General features: G+C 43.6%; 1 protein-coding gene across 1 annotated transcript in view; it reads left to right on the top strand.

The window, feature by feature from the left end:
• Nucleotides 1-14,006: 14,006 nt before the first annotated feature.
• Nucleotides 14,007-27,579, top strand: part of LOC147727161 (uncharacterized) — a 33,112-nt gene continuing 19,539 nt past the window's right edge. Inside the window, exons 1-2 of the mRNA XM_086963578.1 lie at nt 14,007-14,444; nt 14,712-15,090. Of these exons, the coding sequence (XP_086819704.1) occupies nt 14,007-14,444; nt 14,712-15,090 (817 nt within the window). The remainder of the gene's footprint in view (nt 14,445-14,711; nt 15,091-27,579) is intronic.

Below are 27,579 nucleotides of genomic sequence, written 5' to 3'. Positions count from 1 at the left end.
TGACCACAATGACACGTTTAAACTAAAAACAGACTTGAGCAGAGCAAGTGCAACGGAAGCCTGAAAAACAGGCTTCAGCCACTACAGAACTAAAAATCAACAGATGTCCAGATGTCTAGAGCAAAGGAATGAAAGGAACACACCAGATAGATGGATTTCTTCAGAGCCATCAAGCGCAATTCACAGTGCCTCTCATCTTTTCTACATTTATTGATAAACTTAGTTTACTGGTTTATAGTTTTTTATTCAAACAGATGTGTAGAGTGTTTAAGGTTATAATTTTAACATAATTAGATTTCTGAGTGTATGATTACAGAGCAGACAGAAGCAAAGATCACGCCCTTCTTTAAATATCGGCATGTCAAACTTGCTAGAATGTAACATAGGAAAAAGGCCCATTATTTGCTGGGACATGCTAATTTATGTGCAGTACACACCAACATCATAAAGTTATTCCGCAAAAAGTCATAAAAAGTAATGAATAATTATTACCTTCAAACAACCTCAACAATAAAGTGAATACTTGCCAGATGTTAAAATTCAATTAAAAGAACAGGAATTTGAAAAAAAAGCGGAATAACACTATCTAGTTTATACTTCTGGCCACTTATACACCATTACTAACTTGTCTTTCAAAAAACAGGTGCTTTCGTTTGTTTCTGTCATTTCTTTTAGTAATAGAAAGAGAGAAAAGAATCAATTACGTATTTCTCTTACGATAAACTGTGGTGGAGCGCGTTCTCCAAGTTAGAAAGCCGTGCATGGTGGTGGTGCATACTTCTTTGTCCAGGGCTGGATGCTGTGAAACCCCTATCCCTTTAGATAAATAGACTGCTATGTGGGGTCAGTCTGTGTGGAACACTAAAGGACTGAACTAGTCTAGTTCCTTACTCAGAGAGTGCGCAGAGACTGAGGTACAACGAAATGTCGAACATATCTCCCTCTGTTGATGGAGGATAAGCAGTTTGGTTTCTTATTCCTTGTGGAATGTGTCACTACAGATGATCCAATTAGCACTTTCACTGCTGCCAATGCCCCCACACCTATAAATAGCCTATAAGAGAAGCCGCATGGCGGTAAATGTCACCCAGACATTTTTGTAAAATAAATGTAAGCCAACGATAGTCTCTATCCGCTTTCTGGGTGCCTAACTGTAAACTGGTAAAGTCTTGAAATACATCGTTTGCATATTTACTGCTACACATTCAAACTATTTTTCTATTTCTATAATGCTACTTTGTTTACTTTTAAGGTAATTATACTTGCTAGGTAAAATTCCTTGAATTTATGAAACGTTAGGAGAGTATTTTTACGTGCTCCGAAAATTTACCCTAGATTTTTCTTGTATTTTATTAATTGAACCAGCAGGTCTAGCATAGGATGTCCTAGGCCTCTTGTTCTTACCATTTACAAAAATAAAAATTGTGAAATTGCACTTTGATTTTCATTGCTTGGTTATTGGAAAACGTGCAGACAGCAACCCAATGATGACTATTTTTCAGGCTTGTTTTAGAACATTATTTTCTACAGTGTGTCCCTGGCATAATCGTTATTACCTTTTAACCCTTCTTAAAACCTACCACCTTCGAGATAATAATACCGTTTTCGGCTCAGCATTTGTGTGGAATAGATTTGTGCACTTCTTTTTGGTGACTTCAGTGCACGGTATTGGTATTCTCGGATGCACAATTGCCTCCTGATATAGTGAAAGGGCCAGGCCCTTGAGTTCTGGACCTGTTCTGGAGACAGAATCCAATGTTTTTTTTTAGCAGCAGTGAAGCATAGAGGGGAGAAAATTAATTTGTAAGCTAATAAATTAATTAAGATTCCCCTTGGACACATAGTAACCACAGACAACTACGTAAAGTTAGTTTGATTTATTACAAAGCCAAAAACAGCTGAACATAAATGCACCCCAAGACGAGAGTGTAAAAATACAACGCAACTAGCATAAAGGAAAATCTACGTATCCAATTGAGGCAAAGATGTAGCATAAACAAAACAATTCAAGAAACAGAATGCAGAGAATCAGAAAGCATGAGTGCAGGGGGGCGTGGCTTGAACGCCGCACAAGATGGCGGCTTGATAGCGGAGCTGCGCTGCTCGGTCACCGGAACCGGCGAATTCCTCTAACTCCACCGGGACATTGGAAGCGCAAATACGATATTCTGCGGTCGGAACATGAGGTGAGCGGATTGTGCTAGCCTGCTTTCCTCAACTCCGACGCTAATGCGCTCTTCTCCTTGGTGACGCGGTTTCGCTTTTCAGCGGCCGCCATTTTCTACACTTCAGCCGCGCTTCTCTCACATCAAAAAGCGCTGCTTTTCTGCTTCAGCGTACGCGCTGCAACTGCTTCATTTACCAGCCTTATGTTTTAAACGAGACTCTCCTCTACGTCATGCCTTTCCTCTTCAGTCACACATTACCTGTTTTCTGACGAAATAGCGTCATTTCCTCTCAGACGACCTTAGCGCTCATTTCTTGCGCATGAAGCTTTTCTCTACACAATATCATGATGCTACTTTGCTTGGCATTCACAGTACCTCTCAAGTCGACATAGGAGTTTCACTTTGTTATTCCTTACCATGCAGTGATAATATATTTCCACAATTTTGTCTGGCCTTCCTGTGGAGAGGATATTGGATTTGAGACTAACATTTTGGTAGCATTTCGTCATTCATAGTGCTACATATTTACGCTTTTCACCGTTTTTTCACCATAGAGCGTAACTCTTGTTTCTTCTTTACAACTCATCTCATCTGCAATCTGTGGTGGTATTACGTCTCCTTCCTTAGAAATATATGGGGAAGCTCCGCACTCTTAAACTTACAGCTTCTAAGGCCAAACCTCAACTTTCTTCGGACTCTGACTCCGCTGCGCAAACTATGGATGATCCTGTTCTCCATAAACCAAATGCTACTCAAGGCGCAATTCCCAAAACTGCTACATCCAGTAAGCTTCTACAACCTGGTTCAATGAAAAGGCAGAAAAAAGATCCTCCCTCTCCAGGCTCTTCATCACATTCAGCATCCATGGATCTTATCTTGGAGGAACTTCGTGCTCTTAAACCCTTCATGGCCGAAACCACAAAAACCTTGCAATTTCTTCACGACAAATGGTCTACTTTGGAATCGCGAGTCCTTTTGGTGGAACAATCCACGGAATCTCTTCAATCTTCCTGCGCAAAAATGTCACTCTTAGAAAAAGATTTCGCGCTCCTGAAGCGTCAGTCGGAGGAGTTGGAAAATCGCAACCGGAGAAATAACCTTCGCCTTTATAATCTTCCGGAACTTACAGAAGGATCCAATCCAACAACTTTTTTCCAAACCTTTTTACCAAAAATTTTGGATCTTCCTCCTTCCTCTTCACTTAACATCCAACGTGCGCACAGACTGGGCCCGAAAGTTTCCACCAAACCCTGCGGAGTCATCATGCTGTTCCTCAAATATACTGACCTCCTTCAAGTACTTTCGGCAGCAAAGGCTAAAAAACAAGTTATGTGGGAAGGCCACAGGTTACACCTTTCTCAAGATGTTGCTAAAGTTACAGCTGATCGTCGAAAGCAGTTCCTTGATTTAAGACCACGCTTGAGAACCCTTGGTGCCAGATTTGGACTGCTACATCCATGCCTCTTCAAGGTGACTTACAAGGACAGGACAACAACATTTGAAGATCCAATCGCCCTTGAAGAGTTCCTTCGTCGTCACGAAACTGAAAACATGGACACTGCAAGACCTGTTTAACCATCTTTGTTTTATCATGTTTTATTACTTGTCTACCTGCCCGTCACCCTGATGTATCTTGTTCTTTGCTTCCCATAATTGATTGAGTGCATTGTGCCCAAGTATGTCTGACCTATTCTGTGCAATGTTATTGTGTTACTTTTTTGTTTGGTTTACCACATGTTCTATAATGTTTTCTCCTGATTTTTTATTTTATTTTCTTACAGATCCTCTCCCCGTGTTTCTTCATCCCGGTGTACCCATGTTTTTCTTCAATTTGTTCCTTCGCTGGTTCCTCTGGTGTTCGACGGTGTAAGTCTCCGTTGTTGATGTCGTCCTCTTCTGGCGTCGTCATCCCTCCGTTTCTTTATTGACTTGTTTTCTATTTGTTGAGATCTTTTTATTCTCTTCATGCATTCTTCCATTTTTACTATTGTTCTCTTTTCTATTCTTCTCTTCAACCTTCTCTCTTCCTTTTTCTTAATATGTTCCCTTCACTCACTTCTGATTTCTTTCTCTTACAATTACTATTTTTTCCATTTTCAATACTATTCTCTTACTTCTTCAACTTATCTTTTCGTATTTCTATATCATTTTACTGATGTTGCAAATTTCGAGTAGTTACATGGAACGTTAAGGGGTTAAATAACCCCATTAAACGTCAACGTGTTCTAACACACTTGACACGGCTTAAAGCCGATATAGCTCTCCTTCAAGAATCCCACCTTTCGGATACGGAGGCTAACAAACTTAAACGTTGTTGGGTAGGTCATGTCTTTCATTCTCCTGCCTTAGGTAAGAAAAATGGTACTGTTATTTTATGTCATAAAAAGTTAACAGTTTCAGTTATATCTCATGAAAATGATGTTAATGGCCGTTGGGTTCTTACTAACCTTCTCATTGATAAAATTCCTATTGTTATATTCAATGTTTATGCTCCTACAGGTGTTGATAAACTATTTTGGCCTGCCATTTCTGACAAATTGGTTACAATTAATGAACAATATGTTATCTTGGGTGGTGACTGCAACCAAGTTATGGACCCCTTTCTAGATAGAAATTCAAAGGTTAAGTTTATTCCCTCTAAGATGCATTCCCAATTTATTACTTCTATTCGAGACTATGCTCTAGTTGACATTTGGAGACTATGTAACCCTGACCTTAGAGAGTATTCGTTTTATTCCCCCACCCACCACTCCCAGTCCCGTATTGATTACCTTTTCCTCAGCAAGCCCTTAGCACAGCTAGCTACTCACTCAGACATCGGTTCCATCTTAATTTCAGATCACGCTCCTGTTTATGTAGATATAGATCTTATTCCCTTTTCTCCCCATTCAGGACGCTGGAGATTTAATAATTCTTTACTACTAGACCCTATTTTTTGCACTAAATTTACAGCTTTCACCTCTGAATTCTTTGCTCTTAACCAACTCCCTGAGACTCCCTTTGTCACGGTCTGGGACTCCTTCAAAGCAGCTGCTAGAGGTTTCATCATTAATTTTGTCTCTCAAAAGAAAAAACAGTCACTCACCAGGTCAACTCAACTCTTGGATAAAATTAAGAAACTAGAATATACCTATTATAATTCTTCCTCTGAATCTTCACTTCGTGAACTTATTTCTGCCAAAATTGAATTTAATAAATTTACCACAAATGCGGCTTCAAACTCTCTCCTTAAATGTAATTCCCGCTATTACGGTGGCCAAAATAAAATGGGCAAGCTTCTAGCAAATTACCTCAAGATTCGCAAGGAAAAAACAAAGATTGAATCCTTACAGAATCCAGCTGGCGTTTCTTTCTTTAAAGACAAAGACATATTGGCTCAATTTGTCTCTTTCTACCAAAATTTATACACTCCGGAATCCAGTCCTGACCCCGTTGATCTACTTGCTTATTTTCAAGATATTCCTTCCCCTCACTCTTCTCATGTTGATTTTCAAACATTAGACTTAGACATTACCCTCTCTGAAATTTCACACGCGGTTTAGATCCTTCGTCGTGGCAAGGCTCCTGGACCTGACGGTTTTACCATTGAGTTCTACAATCACTTTTCTTCCCTTCTCCTCCCTAAACTTTTATTATTATTTCATTCCTTTGTTAATTCTGGTTCCTCTCAGGGGACTTTTCAAGAAGCTTTAATTTGTCTAATACCCAAACCGGATAAAGATCATACCCTATGTAAAAATTATCGCCCAATCTCCCTAGTAAATACAGACTATAAGATTTTTGCCAAAATTATAGCCCTCAGACTAGACCCTCTATTACCAGAACTTATTGGTCCCGAACAATCTGGATTCGTTAAAGGTCGTTTATCGTCTGATAATTCTCGTGTTTTCTTTAATATTTTGAGTAAGGCCACTTCCCTCTCTTCCCCACTAGCTGCCATTTCTCTTGATGCCGAGAAGGCTTTTGATAGAATAGGCTGGGATTTTATGTTTCAAGCTCTTCGTTGGTTCGGTTTCCCTCCTAAATTTATTTCTCTTATTTCTTTACTGTACTCTAGCCCCCACGCTTCCATTTTTGCTAACGGAATCACTTCTGATTATTTTCCTCTTCGCCGTGGCGTACGTCAAGGTTGCCCTCTTTCTCCTCTTTTGTTTATTTTGGCTCTAGAACCCTTTTTAACCAAGATTAGACGCGATGATAATATTTCTGGTTTTCAATATGGCCCTCAAAAGCAAGTTAAACTATCGGTATACGCTGATGATATTTTATTTTATTGCTCAGAACCTCAATCAATGTTACCTTCCTTCCTGAATCAAGTTTCCTCATTCTCTAAGGTCTCTGGCTATCGACTTAACACGGACAAATGTGAAATTCTACCCTTAAATCCTTTATGTCAAAAGCATTTATTTGATACATCTGGTTTTTCCTGGCAACCCTCTAAGATTAAATATCTAGGTGTCTGGTTTGGCCCGCGTCTTTCTGATACCCTCAAGTTCAATTTTGATTCTCTTTCCACTAAACTCACTACATCCATCACTCGCTGGAATCCTCTTTTTCTTTCTTGGTGGGGTCGCTTGGACTCCATCAAGATGATGTTAGCTCCATTGGTCTTCTACACTATTTCTATGATTCCAATCCGCATCCCTAATCACTACTTTAAGTCGTTAGATTCTATTTTATTAAAGTTTTTATGGAAAGGTAAAAAATCCCGAATAGCCATCTCTGCTTTAAAGAAGGATAAATCTCTAGGCGGAGTCAAATTTCCTAGTTTTAAAGATTATCATACTGCCTTCTCCTTAAAACAAGCCTTACGTTGGCTTTCTTCGGATCTTCCCTACTATCCTCCACTCTGGCTGACGTTAGAATCATCTTTTCTTCTTCCTTATGAATTCACTGAAGTCCTCTCCTTTTCCTCTGCTGTAACTTCTCTTCGATCGCCCATTATTGCTCACACTTGCTCTCTTCTTCAGCCTTACTTATTATCCTCCTATCCTTCTACGTCTTCTACTCACATCCAACCTATTTGGCATAATAAACACCTTAAAATCCGTAACCGCTCACTATATTGGAAATCTTGGCATTCACGGGGTTTGAAATGGATCTCTCAACTTCTTTCTGATACTCATCCTCTTCCTTTTCATCTCCTTCAAACCCAATTTTCATTGCCATCCTCGTATCGTAAACAATATTTATTGCTGATACCCTCCCTTACCCAATATCTCTCCTCCTTACCTGCTACCAACTCTATTCCTGCAACACACCTTTCTATTTTGAATGTTCTCGACCAAGCTCCTTCTGCTTCTTTTCTCTATAAATCTCTACACTCATCTATTGAACGTACTAAGTCTAAAGTTGAGTTGGCTTGGGAAAAAGATCTATCTCAAACGTGGCCCTCTACTCTCTGGGAAAAAATTTGGTCTAAAATTCACAGCACATCTAGAGCTGCTAACACTACTCAAACTTTATTCTTTATCTATAATCGTACACTATTTACACCCTTAACTCTGTCATCTTTCTCCTCAGACACCCCCTCCACTTGCTGGTCCTGTCCCTGCCCTTTGGCTGATCTGAAACACATGCTTTTCGAATGCCCTCCCATTTCACTTTTCTGGCAAGCAGTTTGGTCCCAAATTCATAAAATCCTCAATTTCACTCTCCCCTTTTCAATAGTTCACATTTTTCTAGGTTCCCTTTCCCCCGATCTTTCTGGATCCCACCATAGACACAAATTACTAGATCTCCTGATAGCTATTGCTTTCCATCATATCACATCACATTGGAAACAAGCTAAAGATGTTTCCTTCTCCGCTTGGTGGAACGCAGTTTGTTTTAATCATCGACTGGACACCAATTTTGTTTCCCCGATTTCCCTAGCAATTAAGCGTGACCTCCTATGGCTCCCCCTAACCGAATATCTATCCAGCATTGCCAGATCTTCCCCCATTTCTCCAATAAGAAATGTAGAAGTTCAAAAACCACCGTGATTGTTTATCTTAAATTATATGCAAGATTATTGATTGTTTCCTATGTTTCCTTTATATCACCTCTGCGCTATATAGTTCCAATATTTTCCCTCCTACACATATATTCCTGAATTTTTATTGCAAATTATTTTTCTGTATACGTTATTTCTTGGATTAATTTCTCCCTTTGTAAGAGACATTTCTTGTTTTTATAACTTATGATTGTTTCTTCATGTACTGTCTTTACTTCTTTATGCCTTAATAAACTTCAAACTTAAAAAAAAAAAGAAAGCATGAGTGCAGGTGTTCCTGCATCGAGGGCTGATGAGTAAAGAGCATTAATCTATCCCTACTCTAACACTAAGGTGAAAGCCCTATCAAAGCATCTTCAGGAAGAAAGGTAAATGATGTCAGCATATGGAGTCTCCCTAAGAAGTCACTCCACAGATAATGGGCCATGTAGCATAAAGCTACTGAGACAGAGCTTGATCTCAGATGCTCTTTCTCCAAAGGCAGAAGTGAAATGGGCACCTTCCATACTCTCATCATCACATTATTGTAGATAACTTTCACCAGATTCATTGCAGGTCATTCCATCTTCTCTGGGTACTATCCTAAAGGTAGTTATTCATGGGACAACCATGTTCTTTCCATGCAACATTTTGTCCTTGGCTCCCAAGCCTTCTCCTGTGTGAAGCGCACCGACCTTCTTTTATCAACTCAAGCGATATGATTGTTACTTCTCCTCTCTTTGCTTGACTAGTAAAACAAAGACATTATTCTAGCTAACAAGAACACTTCTTTCACCTGAAACATAAATGTGAGAAAGAACACATTCTGCAGCACATGAAATTCAAACTTGTTAATTCTAAAGTGAGAGTGTCCATGGAACTGTATTTCAGGCCTCCAAATTCAGCTAACATTATAAAAACAACATATGAGTTTTACGAATTTGCATAAAATATGAGACACATTCAATTAATGCATTTACCTACATGTACGACACAATTAATAAACACACTTAGTACATGAATAATTGTGGGTTTCACAACACGAGTTCTTCACGTTAATGTGATTCTGTGCCTTTTTTTCCACTTCGCTGACCCTGTGATTTTGTGCCTTTTTTCTCCTTCCGCCCCCGTGATTCTAGCCTTTTTTCTCCTTCAACCCCCGTGATTCTGTGCCTTTTTTTCTCCATCTGCCCCGTGATTCTGTGCCTTTTTTTTCCTCTGCCTCCATGATTCTGTGACTTTTTTCTCCTTCTGCCCCCGTGATTCTGTGCCTTTTATTCTCCTTCTGCCCCCGTGATTCTGTGCCTTTTTTCTGCTTCTGCCCCCGTGATTCTGTGCCTATTATCCTCCTTCTGCCCCAGTGATTCTGTGCCTTTTTTCCCCTTCTGCCCCAGTGATTCTGTGCCTTTTTTTTCTCCTTCTGTCCCATTTTTTGCCCCTGTGATTCTGTGCCTTTTTCCATCTGCCCCCTTCGTTGCCCCCGTGATTCTGTGCCTTTGCCTCCTTCTGTCCCCTCCGATGCCCTGGGATTCTGTGCCCTTGCTTCCGTTCCCGCCACTTCCTCCCCCGCGGCCCCACCCCCCTGACTTCCCATTCGCTGCTCCCGCCTCCCAGCTGCTCCTCCCTCCCACCTCCCCATATAGGCCATCCGCTGCGCGGTGAGGAGAGCGACCCTTGACCCCACCAGGTAGGGCGCTCCCCCTCCGCACAGTACCGCCTGTGTGTCCCCTGCCTCAGCTGCCGCTGCTGAGGAAGTTCGAGGCCCTCCAACACTCGCAAGCTACCACTTGTGCCTCACCCCGGGTGGCCAGTGGTAGGCCTTAGGTTTGTTTGTCATTTGTCATTCCATTGTATTGCACTCTCTTGGTGTCCGTGACTGCTGTTGTCTGTTTCCCCTTCGTTGCCCCCGTGATTCTGTGCCTTTTTTCTCCTTCTGTCCCCTTCGCTGCCCCTGTGATTCTGTGCCTTTTTTCTCCTTCTGTCCACTTTGCTGCCCCCGTGATTCTGTGCCTTTTTTCTCCTTTTGTCCCCTTCACTGCCCCCGTGATTCTGTGCCTTTTTCTTCTTCTGTCCCCTTCGCTGCCCCCGTGATTCTGTGCCTTTATCTCCTTCTGTCCCCTCTGTTGCCCCCGGGATTCTGTGCCCTTGCTTCTGTACCGCCGCTGCATCCCCCGCCGCCCCACCCCTCTGACTGCCAATTCGTTGCCCCCGCCTCCCGCTTACCAGCTGATCCTTCCTCCCACCTACCCATATATGGCGGCTGCCTTGCATCCGTGCTGCTGAGGCTGTCTAAGGCAAGCCCGTCTGCCCCTGTCCGCGCCTGGACCGTGCCCAGCGCCAGAACCCCTGGCCCGCGCCAGCCACTACAACCGCTGCCGCTACGATGCCAACACACTGCATCAAGGCCGCACCGAAACGCACACATGGTCCCCTCACCTGCCGGAATTGCAGGTACAGAAGCCTCAGAACCGCCGAACCACCCACCAAGAAAAACCTCAACTACCTCCGATGCATCCTACTGAACACCCGCTCCGCACGCAAGCACGCCGTTGAGCTCCGGCAGGTTCGCTTGGAGGCTAGGAGTTCTGGGGTGAACCAGCTGGCTCTCTTGCTGGTGTCTCTGTGGGTGGGTTTCTTCAGCGGGGAGAGGGTGTTTGCGCAGTCGTTGATCCAGCGTCCAAGGTTCCAGGCGTCGTCGTTGATGTTGGAGGTGTCGGTGGGTTGGCTGAGAGTGAGGTTTGCATGTAGTTGGTCTTTTGTGATTTTGCTCCAGCAGCGGCTGGGGATCTGTTGGCTGCGGTGGTGTTTGGTGGGTTTCTGGAAGGTGAAGTGAATGCAGCGGTGGTCGGTCCAGAGGAGTTCGGTGGTGTGGCTGAAGGAGACGTGGGTGCTTGAGGAGAAGACGGGGTCGAGCGCATGGCCGGCGGAATGGGTAGGCGTTGTGACAGGCTGCCTCAGTCCGAGGTTGTCAATCAGGGTGATGGAGTTGCTATTGTTGTTGTTCTCGATTTGAAAGTTCAGGTCTCCAAGGAGGACGTAGTCGGTGGAGGTCAGGGCGTGCATGCTGATGAAGTCGGCGATGGAGTGGCTGAATTGGGCTGAATTGGGGTCGGGGTCCAGGGGGTCTGTAGATGAGGGTACCTTTGAGGGTGGTGTTGGGGTCTGTGTGGATCTAGAAGTGCATGTGTTCGGCGATGCTGAGAGTGTTGTCGGTGTTGGTCGAGACCCTGATGCTATTCTTGTGGACGATGGCAATTCCTCCTCCGACTCCGTTGGTGCGGTCTCTGCGGGTGATCTTGTAGCCGTCTGGGATGGCTATGGTGATGTCGGGTGCAGAGGAGTCGTTCATTCAGGTCTCTGTCAGGAAGGCGACGTCCGGAGAAAATAAACGGCACAAAGAAAATAAACTGGACAGCCTCGCAGTCCACAAAGACGCCATTCGCAAACACCATCACCTCATCAGGTCTGCCAAGAGGACCTCCTTCAAAGACTGCCTTGACAACAATGCACACAACAGCAAGGAGGTCTTCAACATCGTAAAGGAACTCTCCAACCCCAGCTCCAACACTACCAACATCCTGCCATTGCAAGCCCTGTGTGACTCCCTCGCCACCTTCCTCCACCGCAAGATCGCTGACATCCACAACAGCTTCAACGCCCAGACAGCCCCAACAGACATCGAGACTCCAGACCCCCCCGCACACCATCGAACACGACCCCCTGCCAATCTGGGCCAACGTGAACATAGATGACACCATCAAGACCATGAGCACAATCCACTCCGGCTCCCAGTCAGACCCACTCCCGCACCACATCTTCAACAAAGCCAGCTGCTCCATCACACCCCACTTGCGCAACTTCATCAATATATCCTTCAACACTGCGACCTTCCCAGAGAACTGGAAACATGCCGAGATCAACACCCTACTCAAAAAACTGAAGGCGGACCCGAGAGACCTCAAGAACTTCCAGCCCATCTCCCTGTTTCCGTTACCAGCCAAGGTCATCGAGAAGATCGTCAACAGACAGCTAACCCGATACATCGAAGAAAACAGCATCCTGGAACCAACCCAGTCAGGGTTCCGCAGCAACCACAGCACTGAGACTGCCATCATCACTGCCACCGACAACATCAGGACCCTGCTGGACAACGGTGAGACCGTGGCCCTCATCCTCCTGGACATCTCTGCCGCCTTCGACGCCGTCTGCCACCGCACACTACGCACACGCCTCCATGATGCAGGAATCCAAGACAAGGCCCTGGAATGGACCACCTCCTTCCTCTCCGGCAGAACCCAGAGCGTCCGCCTCCCCCATTCCGATCCGAAGCCTCCAAGATTATCTGCGGCGTACCCCAGGGATCAACCTCCATGAAGGAATGAAGGCCGTCACCGACTGGATGAAGATCAGCCGACTGAAGCTGAACACGGACAATATGGAGGTCCTCATCCTCGGCTCCAACCCTTCAGCCTGGGACGACTCCTGGTGGCCAACGGCACTGGGAGCAGCCCCGACACCCACCGACCACGCACGCAACCTGGGAGTCATCCTCGACTCAACACTCTCCATGACCAAGCAAGTCAACGCAGTCTCCTCCTCCTGCTTCAACACCCTCCGCGTGCTCCACAAGATCTATAGGTGGATTCTGACAGATAGAAGAAGAATAGCCACCCAGGCCCTCGTCAGTAGCAGACTCAACTATGGAAACGCCCTCTAGGCAGGAGCCCCGGCCAAGCTCATCAAATGACTGCAACGCATTCAAAACGCCTCTGCACGCCTGATCCTCGATGTACCACACCACAGCCACATCACCCCCACCTGAGAAACCTGCACTGGCTCCCCATCAACAAGAGGATTTCCTTCAAGCTCCTCATCCACGCACACAAGGCACTCCACAAGACCGGCCCAGCCTACCTCAACAGAGGACTCTTCTTCTACATCCCCAACCGCCAGCTCCGTTCCACCGACCTCGCCCTGGCCACCATCCCTCGCATCTGAAGAACAACCACCGGCGGCAGATCCTTCTCCCACCTCGCCGCCAAGACCTGGAACACACTCCCACTGAGCCTACGACAGACCCAAGACCTGCTGACCTTCAGGAGGCTACTCAAGACCTGGCTGTTCGACCAGTAGCGCCCCCCTCCCTTTTTTCCCCCAGTGCCTTGAGACCCTCACGGGTAAGTAGTACGCTCTATAAATTCTTGATTGATTATGCAGGTTAAATTAACTTTCTATGTTAAATATCCATGTTACTTTTACAGTGGCCTAAGTACATCACGTTTCAGGTTAATACATTTCGAAATTCTAACACTTCATATTATTACAATAAAGGATTCTATGTGGGTGCGCTCTACATGTGTGTTTATAATGCACCCCTACAAATTAAATGCAATTTCCACTTCATCAATAGTGAAGGATAGTGCCCCGAGGTTTCTGCCTCCACGATCCCTCCCTACATCAGTATTCCATCAAGTCAAACCCTTGGTTGTCAAACTTCTGTGCAGCTGATTCTCGCTGATTGATTCTTGGATACTAAGCTTACTAATGGCCAGATGTAGGTAATCCTATTTTACAGATTCTAAAATACCGAATTTTACCGATTCGGTATGTTCGGTAAATTTACCGAATTTGCAAAAATCGGAATCTTCGATTTGGTATTTACCAATTCAGTAAATACAGAATTGGTAAATTCCAAATCGGAGATACAAAATACAAGCAATTGAAGATTCAACCAATCAGGTGTATCCACCCCACGCCACAACCAGGAAGTGACCACACCCATGCAGGTGCAGACTAACTGAACATCCCGGTGAGCTGTGAGACACTGACTGGCTGTACTGAGCTGAGCTGAGCAGAAGTGCAGGATGGAATCCCAGGACTCACAGAGGGAAGTACCAGACAACAAAAGAAAAATGAAGTTCAGCACAGCTGAACTGCAGGTGCTGGTGGAGGAGGTGGTGAAACACCACACCCAGCTATTTGGCAAACAGTCTCTGCAGGTAGCAGAGGCTGTGAAAAGGAACACCTGGCTGGGAATCCAGGCGAAGGTGAACACCATAGGGGTGACCACTAGAGAAGTTGATGACCTCAATAAACGCTGGTATGATCTCAGGATCATGACAAATAAGAAGCTATCAGCACAAAGGAAAGAGGCCAGTGTGACAGGGGGTGGAAGGAGCAGGGCACCTGCCCTAACTGACCTTGAACAGCTGGTGGAGTCCACCCTGGAGCCAGAGAGTGTATTTGGTATTGGCGATGCTTACAGCTCAGCCCGAGCTGCAACAAAACAAGGTAAGGAACATGTCCAGCAATCCCCCCCCTACTCTGTCCCCCTTCCCCAATGTGGCTGTGCGTTACACACTCCAGTACAGGATTATGGATACACCAGCAATGCATCATAGGAGAGATAGTGATTGCAACATACATCCGTACAGTCATCATGCAAAACACCAAGGCATGCCACACACTACATTCAGAAGCAGTTGAGGACATTGAAATTGTGTGACAGGATTGTAATTTAATAATGAAATACAGGGTTGCAGCACCACTAAGCCAAATGTCCATATCAGTCCACGGGAGAGTCATCGTGCAGGACAGCGCAGGAGAGGGAGAAAATGGCACCCCAAAGGGAAAGGAATGAGGATGCAAGCAGGAGTGCAGGGCCAAGCACTGAAACACCACCGGCACCCAGAGCACAGGCAGCTGCCACACCAGAGGCAGGCATAACAGTACATCCATCTTTACCTCTGCTGTATGACTCACCACAACAGGACCCACCAGCACAGTCTCCCTCACCAGCTTCAGAGTTATCAGAAGTCTTAAGGCCCAGGAGGCATGATGTTCCCCCTCTACGAATCCTTGCGTCGTCCTCTGATGTGGAAAGGGAGGGTCACACCCAAACTGACCCACAAGAGGCAAACAATGCTGGGCTGCAGTTCACCCCTGAAGGTGTGCACACACGTGCAAGACGCTGTAGGGTCCTGGAGAGCAGCACAAGTGGGCATGGTGACGGGGTCTTCTGCGGACTGGAGGCCACAATGGTAAAAGTGCAGCGCCTGCAGGCGAAAGTAATATCAGCAGTACAGAGACAGATGCGCTACCTAAACAGCAACATGGACAATATGAACCAGGGCATCAGCTCCATGGTGGAGAGCATGAGGGACATGGTAGAGGGGATACGTGACATGTCCCAGTGCATGATGGCACTACGTGAACTAGATGAGGACCGCACACAAAGGCGCCGGGAGAGGCAGTGTATGCAGCATCAAACCAAAGTAATACACCCATCTGGCAACTGCCACTTCCCTGCTATGTCGGCGTTCTGTGGCAATGCAAGAGGGGCTTGTACACAGATCACTCCAGAGGGATGGGTAGGGTGACATCTGCCATGGAACTGCTGCTGACCAACCAGTCAGCCAACTCTGGAGATGTAGGTGTGGGGGACACTGATGACACAACCAGCAGGAGCAGCAGTAGCACTCCCATACAGGACATACGGAGAAGCAGCAGGTGCCAATCTGCAGACCCTGGCTTAACAGCCAGTGTTGAAACCCAGCCTCGGGCATCCCGAACTGTTGTGCGTGGGCGCAGACAGTAATGCTGCCCACACTCCAGAGAACATGGTGGGGTGAGGTAACCCATGACCGCCTGCTTAGGTTGCCACAAATTGGACTACAATGAGGTGTCATTTGACATTTGCCGTAGTGCCCATTAAACTACGTCATTCACATTCATTCCCTGGCTGTGTCTCCTTACTTACTTAAAAAAATCTGCGTGTGATCTCTTCCTGTCTCAGTCTCCCATCTGTTGCTGGCGCTACTCCTGCTGCATAGGGCTCTGGCTGTTCAGTTCCATCATCAATGTCCTCATGATAAGTCATATCAACTTCTGTGCCTTTCTTGGTGGCAAGGTTGTGCAGCATGGCACAGGTTGCAATGATTTTACAGCAGATAATGGGTGAGCACTGCTGTGCACCTCCGCTCTTGTGGAGGCAGCGGAACCTGCTTTTTAACAGTCCAAATGTGCGCTCAACAACGTTGCGTGTTGCTCTGTGTGCCACATTGTAACGTCTCTCACTCCGGGTAGATGGATTCAGGTAGGGGGTGAGAACAAAAGGACCACACAGCATAAGCGCTATCACCTAGGTGGAAAAGAGAGTGCCATTAATTACATACTGAAAGACATTAATCTGCAGTATCTATCAGGGTGTGTCACAGTCATTTACCTAGCAGGTATCCTTCCCCAAATTCTCCTGCAGAAAGGCGTGTATAGATCCTACTGTTCTGGAATATGTAGGAGTCGTGGGTGCTCCCAGGGAATTTCGCCACAATGTCAGTAATTATGTTGCCAGCGTTGCATATCACCTGCACATTGATAGAGTGGGTTGACTTTCGGTTCCTGTAGATGTATTTTGTGGCTGCAGGAGGGCAGATTGGGATGTGGGTGCCTATGACATGAGGGAACTGTGCCAGTTGATAGAAGTCAGTCTTGGTTTTGAGCAGTTCTGCATGTTTGTCAGGGAAGCTGATGTAATAATGCATTCTTTGCATCATGGCCTCCAGGAACTTCCGGAAGTAACGGGACAGGCAGCTCTGGGACACCCCATCTTCCACAGAAATCACCCCCTGGTAACTCCCAGATGCAAGCGGGTGTAGGCTACAGAGCACCTGCACATTGGGTGGGATGGCGTGCGCCCTTGGTGTTGGGTGCTCCAGGAGAGGGTGCAAGTCCCTGATCAAGTCCAGGATGGTTTGGGGGTGTAGCCTGTACCTTTGCAATATCTCTGCCTCAGTGAGTTGGAAGAGAGTTATCCTCTGTCAATAGACTTGCTCCTCCCTTTTCCAGACCCTCTCTCCTGATGCCTGTAACCGTAGCCGCCTCGCTATCACGTACAATGCCGCCATTCTGGTCACACTGTTGCATTTTGGGACTTTTTTATAGCCTGCACCTGCTTACCACCTGCTTTCACTCCACGGTAATTACCGAATCTTGAATACTGAATTTCATCAAATTCGGTATTTTTGGAGTTTCCTACATCTCAAAACTCATTTTTTTCCATTTCTTATTTACCGATTCAGTAAATTCCGATTCAGTAAATTCCGATTCAGTAAATTATAGACTCGTATTTTCCGAATCGGTCTTTTTTGGGCTCCTACATCTCAAAAGCCCAATACCGATCGGTAACGGCCGAAATTCGGTATTTTCGTCCGTTACCGACCGGTATTTGGCTACCTACATCTGGCCCTAATTGTTCAAACAAAGACAGAATATTCATTGTTTGCTCTAGGAAAGGTTGGCTCAGCCTCTGAACCTTGTAACAAGATGGAATTACATTTACCTTGGGGGGTTCAACTAGATCATAAGGGTTTATTCTTGATTTGAAAAATGTTTACTTTGTTCACAAAACAGCCCAGTTGGACCAGTATCTTTTCCCTATGCTTTGGCACATAAAGCACTTCTTTCCAACTGATTCTTTCCATTCAACAGCTCCTACGATGATACTATTGATATGTGAAATTTTGTCCTGTATGACAAAAATGTTCAATGCTGCTGTGTAAAACACACTATTGGCTTGTATTGCCTATTTTATTGTGGGGTTGCACAGAAGAGGTGTATTACTGTCTTACATACAAAAAATATGTGGTGGCCGCCATCGCATATCCAGACAAATTTGAAATTGGGGAATCTCACATATTAGAACTTAAACTTCAAACAACCTCCCTACTTGGTGGCCATGGTTTTGTTGGCAGGAGGTTCTCGTCTGACATTTGGTTGTTTTTCACATTTGCAGTGTCAAAAAGGTTCAAACTTTTTAATATACTTCTGCTTTACCGCTGCACTACCTCGCTAGTGCTGCGTCGGCCAACGCGGCCCGCCCACCTTTTAGAACGCCCGCACTGCGCCGAAAATACGGCCGCAGTTAAGGCGTTAAATGCCCCTGTTTCTACTGCCAAGTTGGGTTTGCAGTTTATACAATGTTTTTATGTCTTTATAGGTTCAAGCAAACTTACCTGAGTGTCTGACTGAAGTTTGCCATTCTCTTCAGCTGGGGGAATAGGTCCTCGTGTGTACCAGAAGAATACTACACAACAGCCTCCCTGGCATGGAGAGTGTCAGACCCTTATCATCATCAACACAGCTGTCAAATGTTGTGGTCTGACAACTTTGATCCACTCTTCACATTGCAAGAGATTAGCTCCTCTTAGAGACAACAGTGCTCCTGCCGCCGTTTTAGAGCCTTTGCCTAGCTCTAGAATGGTCAACAAGCAATATTTGCCACAAGAATATTGTGTCATAAATACTGTCTATAAAATATCAAGTTTACGTGCCAAAATACTGTCAAAACATTTCACCTAAAAAAGGTAACCATATTTAAATCTTACTATATATATATATATATATATATATATATATATATATATATATATATATATATATATATATATAGTAAGGTGTGTGTATATATATATTCACTGAAAAAACCATAGGTTTCACACACGTTATAGTTAGGAATTAGCATTTAAAAAACCTTACAAATTAATTGATAAAACCATAGGTTTCACACGTTTTAGTTAGCTGAACATTTCTCTCATACAAACCTTTGAAATTCCTCCGTTATAGTTAGCTCAGCTAACTATAACTTGCTCGCCCGCAATGCACTGCTGATGACGTCCATATTACATCACTCATGACATGGTCAGTGACATCACTCATGACATCACTGATGACATCTCAAATGACATCACTGATGACATCATCCAGTGAATGTGTGTCTTTCTGAAAAATATAGGGGCATATTACCAAGCAATAGCGATAATTATCGCTAATGCCTGGTTAGGGATAAAAAATTATCGCCGAGCTGCATGGATTTTTATCGCAGATAAACCTTGGTATTACCAAGGTTTATCGCAGATGCGATAAAAATCGGCAATAATGCATGAATATCGCTGAAAAATCTGCGATATTCAGGCATTACCGAGCTAATGCTTTTAGCCATGTTATCCACCTCCCATTGGATAACATGGCTAAGAACTGCTCAGGGCAGGTGTTAGCTTTTGGAGATATTCGCACTTAGCGCGAATATCTCCAAAAGTTGGTAATAGGAGATGGCGATGTTAGCGACTGTTTCCAGTCACTGACATTTTGGCACGCCCACTTTGCATGTCATTAGTGATACATTTTTCTGACATGCAAAGCTGGGCCCAAGATGGTCGCTATCTCCTACTAGCTGTCGCTAACTGGTGTTGGCGACAGCTAGGTAATAGGGAGATAATTTTATCTCCGCTTTCTTGGCTTTTAAAGCCAAAAAAGCGGAGATAAATCCCTTGATAATATGCCCCATTTTTTTTATATATGTATATCTAAAGGTCGATGGAAGAATAAATGGGTAAATAAGTGTCTAAATTGGTGGTTTTTTTTGGTAAAATTGATTGTATAACTGACTTATTAAGTATATCTTAGTGAATAGGTGTACTAGCGAGTAATCTTTAAATATTTAAATATCAGTATCTCACTTTGTATATAAGTGGCTGCATGGGTTGGTGAGTAGCTACATGAGTGTGTATATGGGTTATTAGTTGGTTTTTTGAGTACCAAAATGAGTGTTTGTACTGTTCGGTGGGGAGTATTACTTAGCGCACAGATGCATGAATGACTTACTCACTGTTTGTATATGTTTTGAAGACAGCATGTGTGCAGGACTGTATGGGTGGATGAGTGTGTGTATGGGTGTGTTATTGAGTGAATGACTGTCTCAATACTATCTTTATGAGTAACTACATATGTTTTAAACTAATATATGTGAGTATTGATGTATATAAGTGAGTATATCTGAGAGCGACAGATTCTAAGACTTCCTGTATAAATAAGTATGTGTTTCTATAAGTGATTGTTTAAGAGAGTAAGTATGTCTACGATTCTGTAGAAGTTAGTGTAGTGGTGGGTACATAGCTGTATATGCAAGTAAATGGATATTTGCATGTATGAGTATGTGTGTGAGTAACTCTATAGATGAGTGTCGGTGTATAAAAGGATATATAGGTGTATGAGTACATATGACGAGTAAGTACATGTATGAGTGACTATATAGAACTGTTGGTGAATGAGTGGATGTGTATGTAGATTTTGGGATTACTCAATAGGTTGTTGAGTAATCCCAATTTTCACAACACAATTCACAACAGCATATTATCAAGCCCATTATCGCCGCTTTAGCTGCAGTTTCCTGCCACTGAAACGGCGATAATTTTATCACCATTCTTGATAATATGCCCCCTAATGCTTCAGCTCATTTACTCACATCTACATAATTCTAAACTCTAATTTTCTTTTTTCTTTTGCAGATTATCAATCAGACACCTTTTGGAATCCATTTCACAATTTGTTTATAACATTGTTTAAGTTATTTTTTCCAGTTCTAATATAGTTATAATTAAGTTTCGTTTATATTTATTGTTTAATAAAAGTTAATTTTAAAAAACTACATACTTCTTTTATTTTGTGGGGGAGGGGAATGACGGCGCACAATAAAAATAATGTTGAAATACTACAGTAAGATATTCAAGACTAGGATTGAAAACTACTGAGTTCTAACTAACAGATATAATAAAGACAACGGTGAGAAACTACGAAAATGGCAATGGACGGAGTGAGTAATCAACGTTTGGCGCCGCGGCACTACCTTTCAAATAAATATATAAAAAATATGACTATTAATACTGTACAAAAGTACAGCAGCAGATGACACACACAAACCGGGAAAAGAAAGCGACAGATTTACTAACTGATACAAAGAAAGGTTTGCTTGTTGAACTTGACGAAAAAGAAAACGTGGGCTTCTAAACGACGCTGAGCATGCAAAGAGAGTACAACTGCTACACCAAAAAAAAGGAAAGCTTTACATACTATCATAGAAATGAAGGAGCATATTATCAACAAAAGGCGATACATTATCGCCGCTTTTATCGACAGGAAACTTCACATAAAGCGGCGATAATGTGCTTAATAATAGGCCCTTGTAACTTCCCATAGCAGCCCAGGTTCTGGTATTAACCTGGGCTCCTATGGTTATTCACAAGGGCATATTATCAAGCCCATTATTGCTGCTTTATCTGCAGTTTCCTGCCGATAAAAACAATGATAATTTATCGCCTTTTGTGGATAATATGGCTCATTGCTCTTTTTTTGACCAGTAAACTTAGGTGCATATTATCAAAGACCAGTGTTACAATTATCGCTGTTTTATTGGCAAGAAACTGCCGATAAAGCAGCGATAATGGCCATGATAATATGGCCTTGTTATTTCCCATAGAAGCCCATGTTAACACCAGAACATAGGCTTCTATGGCAATTAACAAGGACGTAATATCAAGCCCACCCTCCCAACATTAATAAAAAACCATAGGCCCTTGATAATTCCCATAGTAGCCCAAGTTCTGATGTTAACCTGGGCTGCTATGGTTATTCACAAGAGCATATTATCAAGCCCATTATCGCCGCTTTATCAGCAGTTTCCTGCTAATAATAGCGACGATAATGTATCGCCTTTTGTTGATAATATGGCCCATTGCTCTACTTTTTGACCAAGTTGGAGTCAAGCTAGCCGGGCTGATGAGAGGTGTTACCTCGAAACCGGTCCGGTCCTCGGATGCTTGATTCCGTTCTGGGAAGGACATGGCTTTTGTAGTTCGGACTGGACTGTTCCCATGGGGCACAGGGTCAGAGCTGATTTGCATATCGCCATTGTCTAACCCAGGGTGGTGTGGAGTGCAAAAAAACGATGGATTTGGGCCCAGATCTTTGGACTGGGGTGAGTGTGTGACATTGGTCCACATTCGGTCCATCACCTGTTGTTTTTGCTACTTTTTGACCAGTAAACTTAGGTGCATATTATCAAGGACCGGTGTTAAAATTATCGCCATTTTATTGGCAGGAAACTGCGATAAAACAGCGTTAATGAGCTTCATAATACGGCCTTGTTATTTCCCATAGAAGCCCATGTTAGGACCAGAACATAAGCTTCTATGGGCATTTACAAGGACGTATTATCAAGCCCACCCTCCGAACATTAATAAAAAACTCCAGACAATGCAGGTACCTGGAACTGAAAGGTCATTTTACATATCACTGCCCCATAAATGTGGCGTTCCCCGTGACGTGCACGGGGAGAGAGAGAGAGCTCAAAACATATTTTTTTTTTAAAAGACCCTATGGGGTGCTGCTCACCAAGATTGCGGAGAGTAGGACTGTAACCCCCCCCCCCACATACTTCAAAATAAAACCAGAGGAGTGCCGTTCCCCAGTACTCAGGGCACCTTACAAGCCCACATTATGCAGACAAATTGCCCCCGTAATTTGCCCCCTGGGACCTAATGAATAAAACAGACTTCTACTTTTTTTTCACCTTTTCCACCGCGTACAAGTACTGCACGAGTACCCCACCATTTTGTATTTAAAAAAAAAAAAATTGAGCCTAAAGATCCATGTACCACCCCCTGACCAAGACTATAGAATCTTTCCACCCTGCCCCGTTTCCTTATTTCTCAACTTTGTTGTACTGTTTTCTTGTGACTCTGCTCTCCCGACAAACAACATGGCTGCCAACACTTCCTGGTTTGTACATGGATCTTTAGGCTCAATTGGTATTTTTTTTAAAAGAAAAAATCGTCGGGTACGCGTATGGTACTCGGACGCGGTGGAAAAGGGAAAAAAAAACAAGAAGTCAGTTTTATTCATTAGGTCCCGGGGGGCAAATTCCAGGGGTAATTTTTTTCCATAATGGGGGTTTAGTAAGGTGCCCCGAGCACTGGGGAACGCCACCCCTCTGTGGTTTTATGTTGAAGAATGTGGGGGTTTACTGTCCTCCTCCCCTTAGTCTTTGGGACCGGCACCCCACCGGAGCTTTTAAAAAAAATATATATATTTTTTTAAAGTATGTTTTCAGCTCTCCCTCTCTTTCTCCCCGTACACGTCACGGGGACCGCCCCCTTCCTCTAAAATGACCTTCCAGCCCCAGGTACCTGCACTCCCCGGTGTTTTTTAATGTTGGGAGGGGGTCGCGAGGCCCCCTTACTGGAACCCTTGATGGCCCTGGGGACCACCATCTCCCAGGGTCAGCTCTTGCAGTGTCTCGGGGTGCGTACTCCCGGGACACTGCTGTTTGCTATGGTTGGGCGGCACGGTCGCCGCTCCTACTTTACCATAGCATACCGCTTTCCTATTTGAAAAAGAGAGCAAGTTAATCTGCTCTCTCCTTCAAGTAAAAAAGCAGATTGTTTTCGTCAGAGAGAGCAGAATGTAAGCTGCTGTCTCTGATAAAGCAATGCGGGCTCTTGAAGGACGCTGGGAGCCGTCTGGGATCATGGGGGCATTGGGACTAAAAAAAAAAGAGTTCTTTCCGGTTTTTTTTGTGCACCAGTTGTACTCTCTATGCATGCGCAGCCTCAATTCCAAGCCCATGTTTTTTTCTTTTTCTTTAATTTCGTCAAGCAAACCTCTCCTCATTTCAGGTATTAAATTTGCCGCTTTCTTTTCCCGGGCCGTGTGTGTCATCCACTGCTATACTTTTGTAATATATTAATAAACATATTGTATCTATATTTATTTGAAATGTAGTGTTGAGGCGCCAAACGTTGATTACATACTCCGTCCACCGCCATTTTAGTAGTTTCCTCCGTTATTTTTATTATATCTGTTACTTTCATTTTACCCTCTGCTTATCTTCTCTGTGATCGATGAGATTTCCTGCCACAGACACCACGGAGTTTGTCTTTGGCCTTTGATGTTACTAGACTTGTTCACACGTATAGCTAAAAACTAATTTGAAGCACGTAAGCCACAACCATTACAACGCATGTTCGTCAATGCAAAGACATTATTATGAATATGCGTTTATCATGCGTGGTAAATGTTTACTAGTTGTAAAAGCATGAGTGGAAAAGGCATGCGTGGTAAAGCCATATGCGTGCTAATGGCTTCGTGGTGCCGATCACGCGTGGTTATGTCCGCGTTGTAATGGCTGTTTCCCAGCAACCGGGTCTGGGCGTGGCGGACTCCAGGGCACCAGGCGGAGGGCACGCAGCCCCTCTCATACAATTTGTTTCCGTGGTTTGAGGAGCGTCATTGAGGCCCACACACTTAATTTTGTAGGGGGGTAGGTCTGCATGGGAAAATGTTGCAAGAGGTTTGTAAATGTGGTACACATTGTTTCGTATTACTTTGATTTCTTTACCATGTTGTAGTCTATCCAGAGAAAATATAACTCAGTACTTTTCAATCCTACTCTTGAACATCTTACTATAGTACTTCAACATTATAAATATTATTTTTTATTGTGGACCGTCACCCCCCCACAAACAAATAGAAGTATGTCGTTTTTTTAATTAACTTTTATTAAAACAATAACTGTAACCGAAACTTAATGATAACTATATTATAAACAACTAGAACAATAACTTTAAAAAAACAATATTATAAACAAATTGTGAAGTGGACTCCAAAAGACGTACTATTGGTAATCAGCAAAACAAAAAACTAAAATAGAGTTTAGAATTATGTAGATGTGAGTAAATGAGCTGAAGCATTACAAGTCAAGGTAACACTTTGATTTTACATGTGCAGTGTGCCTGGTACATTTCACTTCTGTTATAGTGCCACGTTCAAGTGGTGTCTATAAGGAAGTGCCTACTGCGTTACTGATACAGAAGTGGCACAATGGGATTGTAAATATGCCAACTTATTTCTAATGCATTGTAATGAAGGCATTGTATATGTAGGCCTTTGTGCTTACCGTTGTATAAATACTGTGGCCAAACACTGTGGCCAGTGGAATTCACAACTTCACTTTAGCTGTTGTTCTACACGTCAAAGCAGACAGCAGTGTATATAAGTTTAAAAGAGAAAGAGAAATTATGTCACAGAGTGATAGAGAGAAAGAAGGTGCGAAAACATCATTAAAACTGTCTCGCAGAGTCTGGAGTTGAGATTTTTTCTTGAAAAGTCAGACGTAGATTTACAAGCTCCTTGCGTCAAGGTAATACTACGGTTTTACGTGCTCCCATCATCATCATCATCGCAGGTTCTTCACCCGCTCAGTGCTTCGGGCGCCACTAACTCAGTGACCAAAGAGGCCACCCATGTAGTAGTGGGCCCCTTGTTCGGTGCTTTGCGAACAACTCTAAAATGGTGTACAACATGTGCGCTCCGTCTTTTTTATACATAGGATCACGTGTGTAGTGATGGATACTCTGAATGGGTGTGGGTGTATACCAGCTATGAGGGAGTGTGTGTGTAGATCCGAAAACTAGACATGCAACTAAGAAATCACTGCAATGGAAATTTGGGCCTTGTACTGTTGTTGTGTTTTCCTGGTAGCATAAGAGTGGCTTTCTTTTTTCTATGTGACGTTACGATACAGTCACCATGAATGTAGCCTATTTTGTGATAAATTTTATTGTATAATGCGTTTCAAAAACTAGTTGTGGTTGGGTGTTTTTAAATTAAACTGTGTAGTCTGCTTACGAGTTTGTTGAGTGTAGAAGTATTTTTTTTCTATTTTCTATTCTATCATAATTGTGCTGACTTTTCTCCTTTAGCGTGCAGTACTATATTATTTTATAAAATGTATAACTGTTGAAATCATCTTTGAAAGTAGAATGTAAGCATGTAAGCTGCTCTCTGTGACAAAAAGCAATGCTGGCTCCCGCAGGAAGTGGGGAGCCGGCTGGGACCGTGGAGGCCTTGGGGCTCTTCCCATGGTTCGCAACATTACATTTGAGCCCCGTAGGATGGGGTCCTCGGGGATTATAAAAAAATTGTGATAAAGGCTATTTTTTTAATGGTAGATTTATCGTACGCGTACCAAGCACGTATGGACGACGTACGGTGCGAAGATTGGAAGTCGTCCCATAAGCGTACTGAAGGAAAAAAAAGAAGAATATTTTTCAGATATTTATGAAGTGTATGTGTTTAGATGTTGGGTGGCGCTAAAAAGAGCCCTTGTATTGGGAGATTTTAGTACCTACAAGTAAGTACCAATGCAGAGTCTAAAGTTCAAGATGAAGACTCTGTTCCCCTCATCTGTAAAATGTACACCGTCTCTCCTAGAGATGTCATGGATATTGAAACACAGATTGTTGTGGTAGATGGACCCCATTCTATAGTCTCGGAGAAAGGCAGAAACAGATTTATTCACATGTTTCCTAGCTTTTTCAATCTGTGGACAATAATGGTTGGATCACTTCCATTTCTGCCTTTGGCATATATTAGAATAGACAATGGCAGTTTTGGGGAAAGGTGTCATCAATTGTGCAAAGGTGTCCTTCATACGCATTTCCAGACCTACCCTTGTCAAAGTGCCTAGGTCATTGCCACCACAGTGCACAATTATGAGGTCAGGGTGTTGGAGATGTAAAAAGGATTTCACCAATGGCATCAATTGGTGCCACTTTAATCCTCTCTGTCCAATCCATTTAATGTCTACATTTGGTAAACGTAGGTCTTTGTGAATTCCTTTCTGTTCTACGTACCTTTGGCTACAGAAAATATAGCTGTGTCCTACAATCCACCCTGTAAGCATCTTGAAGAGAGGTCTGGATGCACTCTGACGGTCTCTGTAAATGAAATGGCAGTTTGAAAAGTAAGATTTTTCTAAAATGGTGGACAACATGCAGTTTTGAAAAAAGAAAATAAATGAATCGTTGCTCGATAACATTCTACACAAAGCTAGGATGCATGTTTCTGTTTTTTAAAAGCCTGATTTTTATTGGTTAAGAAAAACTGATAGAAAAGAACGTTGCATAAGATAAGCTGGTATATTCTCAAGTCAAGCACGCTTGCTGTTTTAATTTGCAACAATGTATGATGAACTTTTCACCTGTGTGCTAAGTTAGGTGTTCCCTGAAGTGTTTCTATGGTAACTGGCAGATTGTGGAATGGGGAAAGGGTTGAAAGTTTTGTCAGTTGGAAAGGGTGCAAAAGTTCAAGCAATATAAAAGTGTATTTTGTTTTGATTTAATGTGGGAATAAATGTGATTTTTTATTTATTTGTATATGTGTTTTAGATTGAGTGTGTAGATTGACAGGAAAGTTTGCAATTTGCTAAAGGACTTCCCGTCCCCCTAGGACTGCTTAGGGGGGTTTACAATGATCCCCAAGGTCAAAATCGTTGATGGCCTTTTTTGAGCCTTTGATGGCCCTGGGGACCACCACCATCTCCCAGGGACGGCTCCTGTAGTGTTATGGGGTGTCTATCCCTGGGACACTGCTGTTTGCTATGGTAGGGCGAGAGTTCTCTTTCAAGTAGGAAAGTAGATTGCTGTTCGCCTGAGAGAGCAGCATGTAAGCTGGTTTCTCTGACAAAAAGCAATGCTGGCTCCCGAAGGACGCAGGGAGCCAGCTGGGACCGTGGGGGCTTTGGGGCTCCCCCCATGGTCCTGAACG

This window comes from Lissotriton vulgaris, chromosome 3_1 (assembly GCF_964263255.1).
Source record: "Lissotriton vulgaris chromosome 3_1, aLisVul1.2, whole genome shotgun sequence".
Taxonomy (NCBI): Eukaryota; Metazoa; Chordata; class Amphibia; order Caudata; family Salamandridae; genus Lissotriton; species Lissotriton vulgaris.
This window is presented reverse-complemented; position numbering and strand designations above follow the sequence as displayed.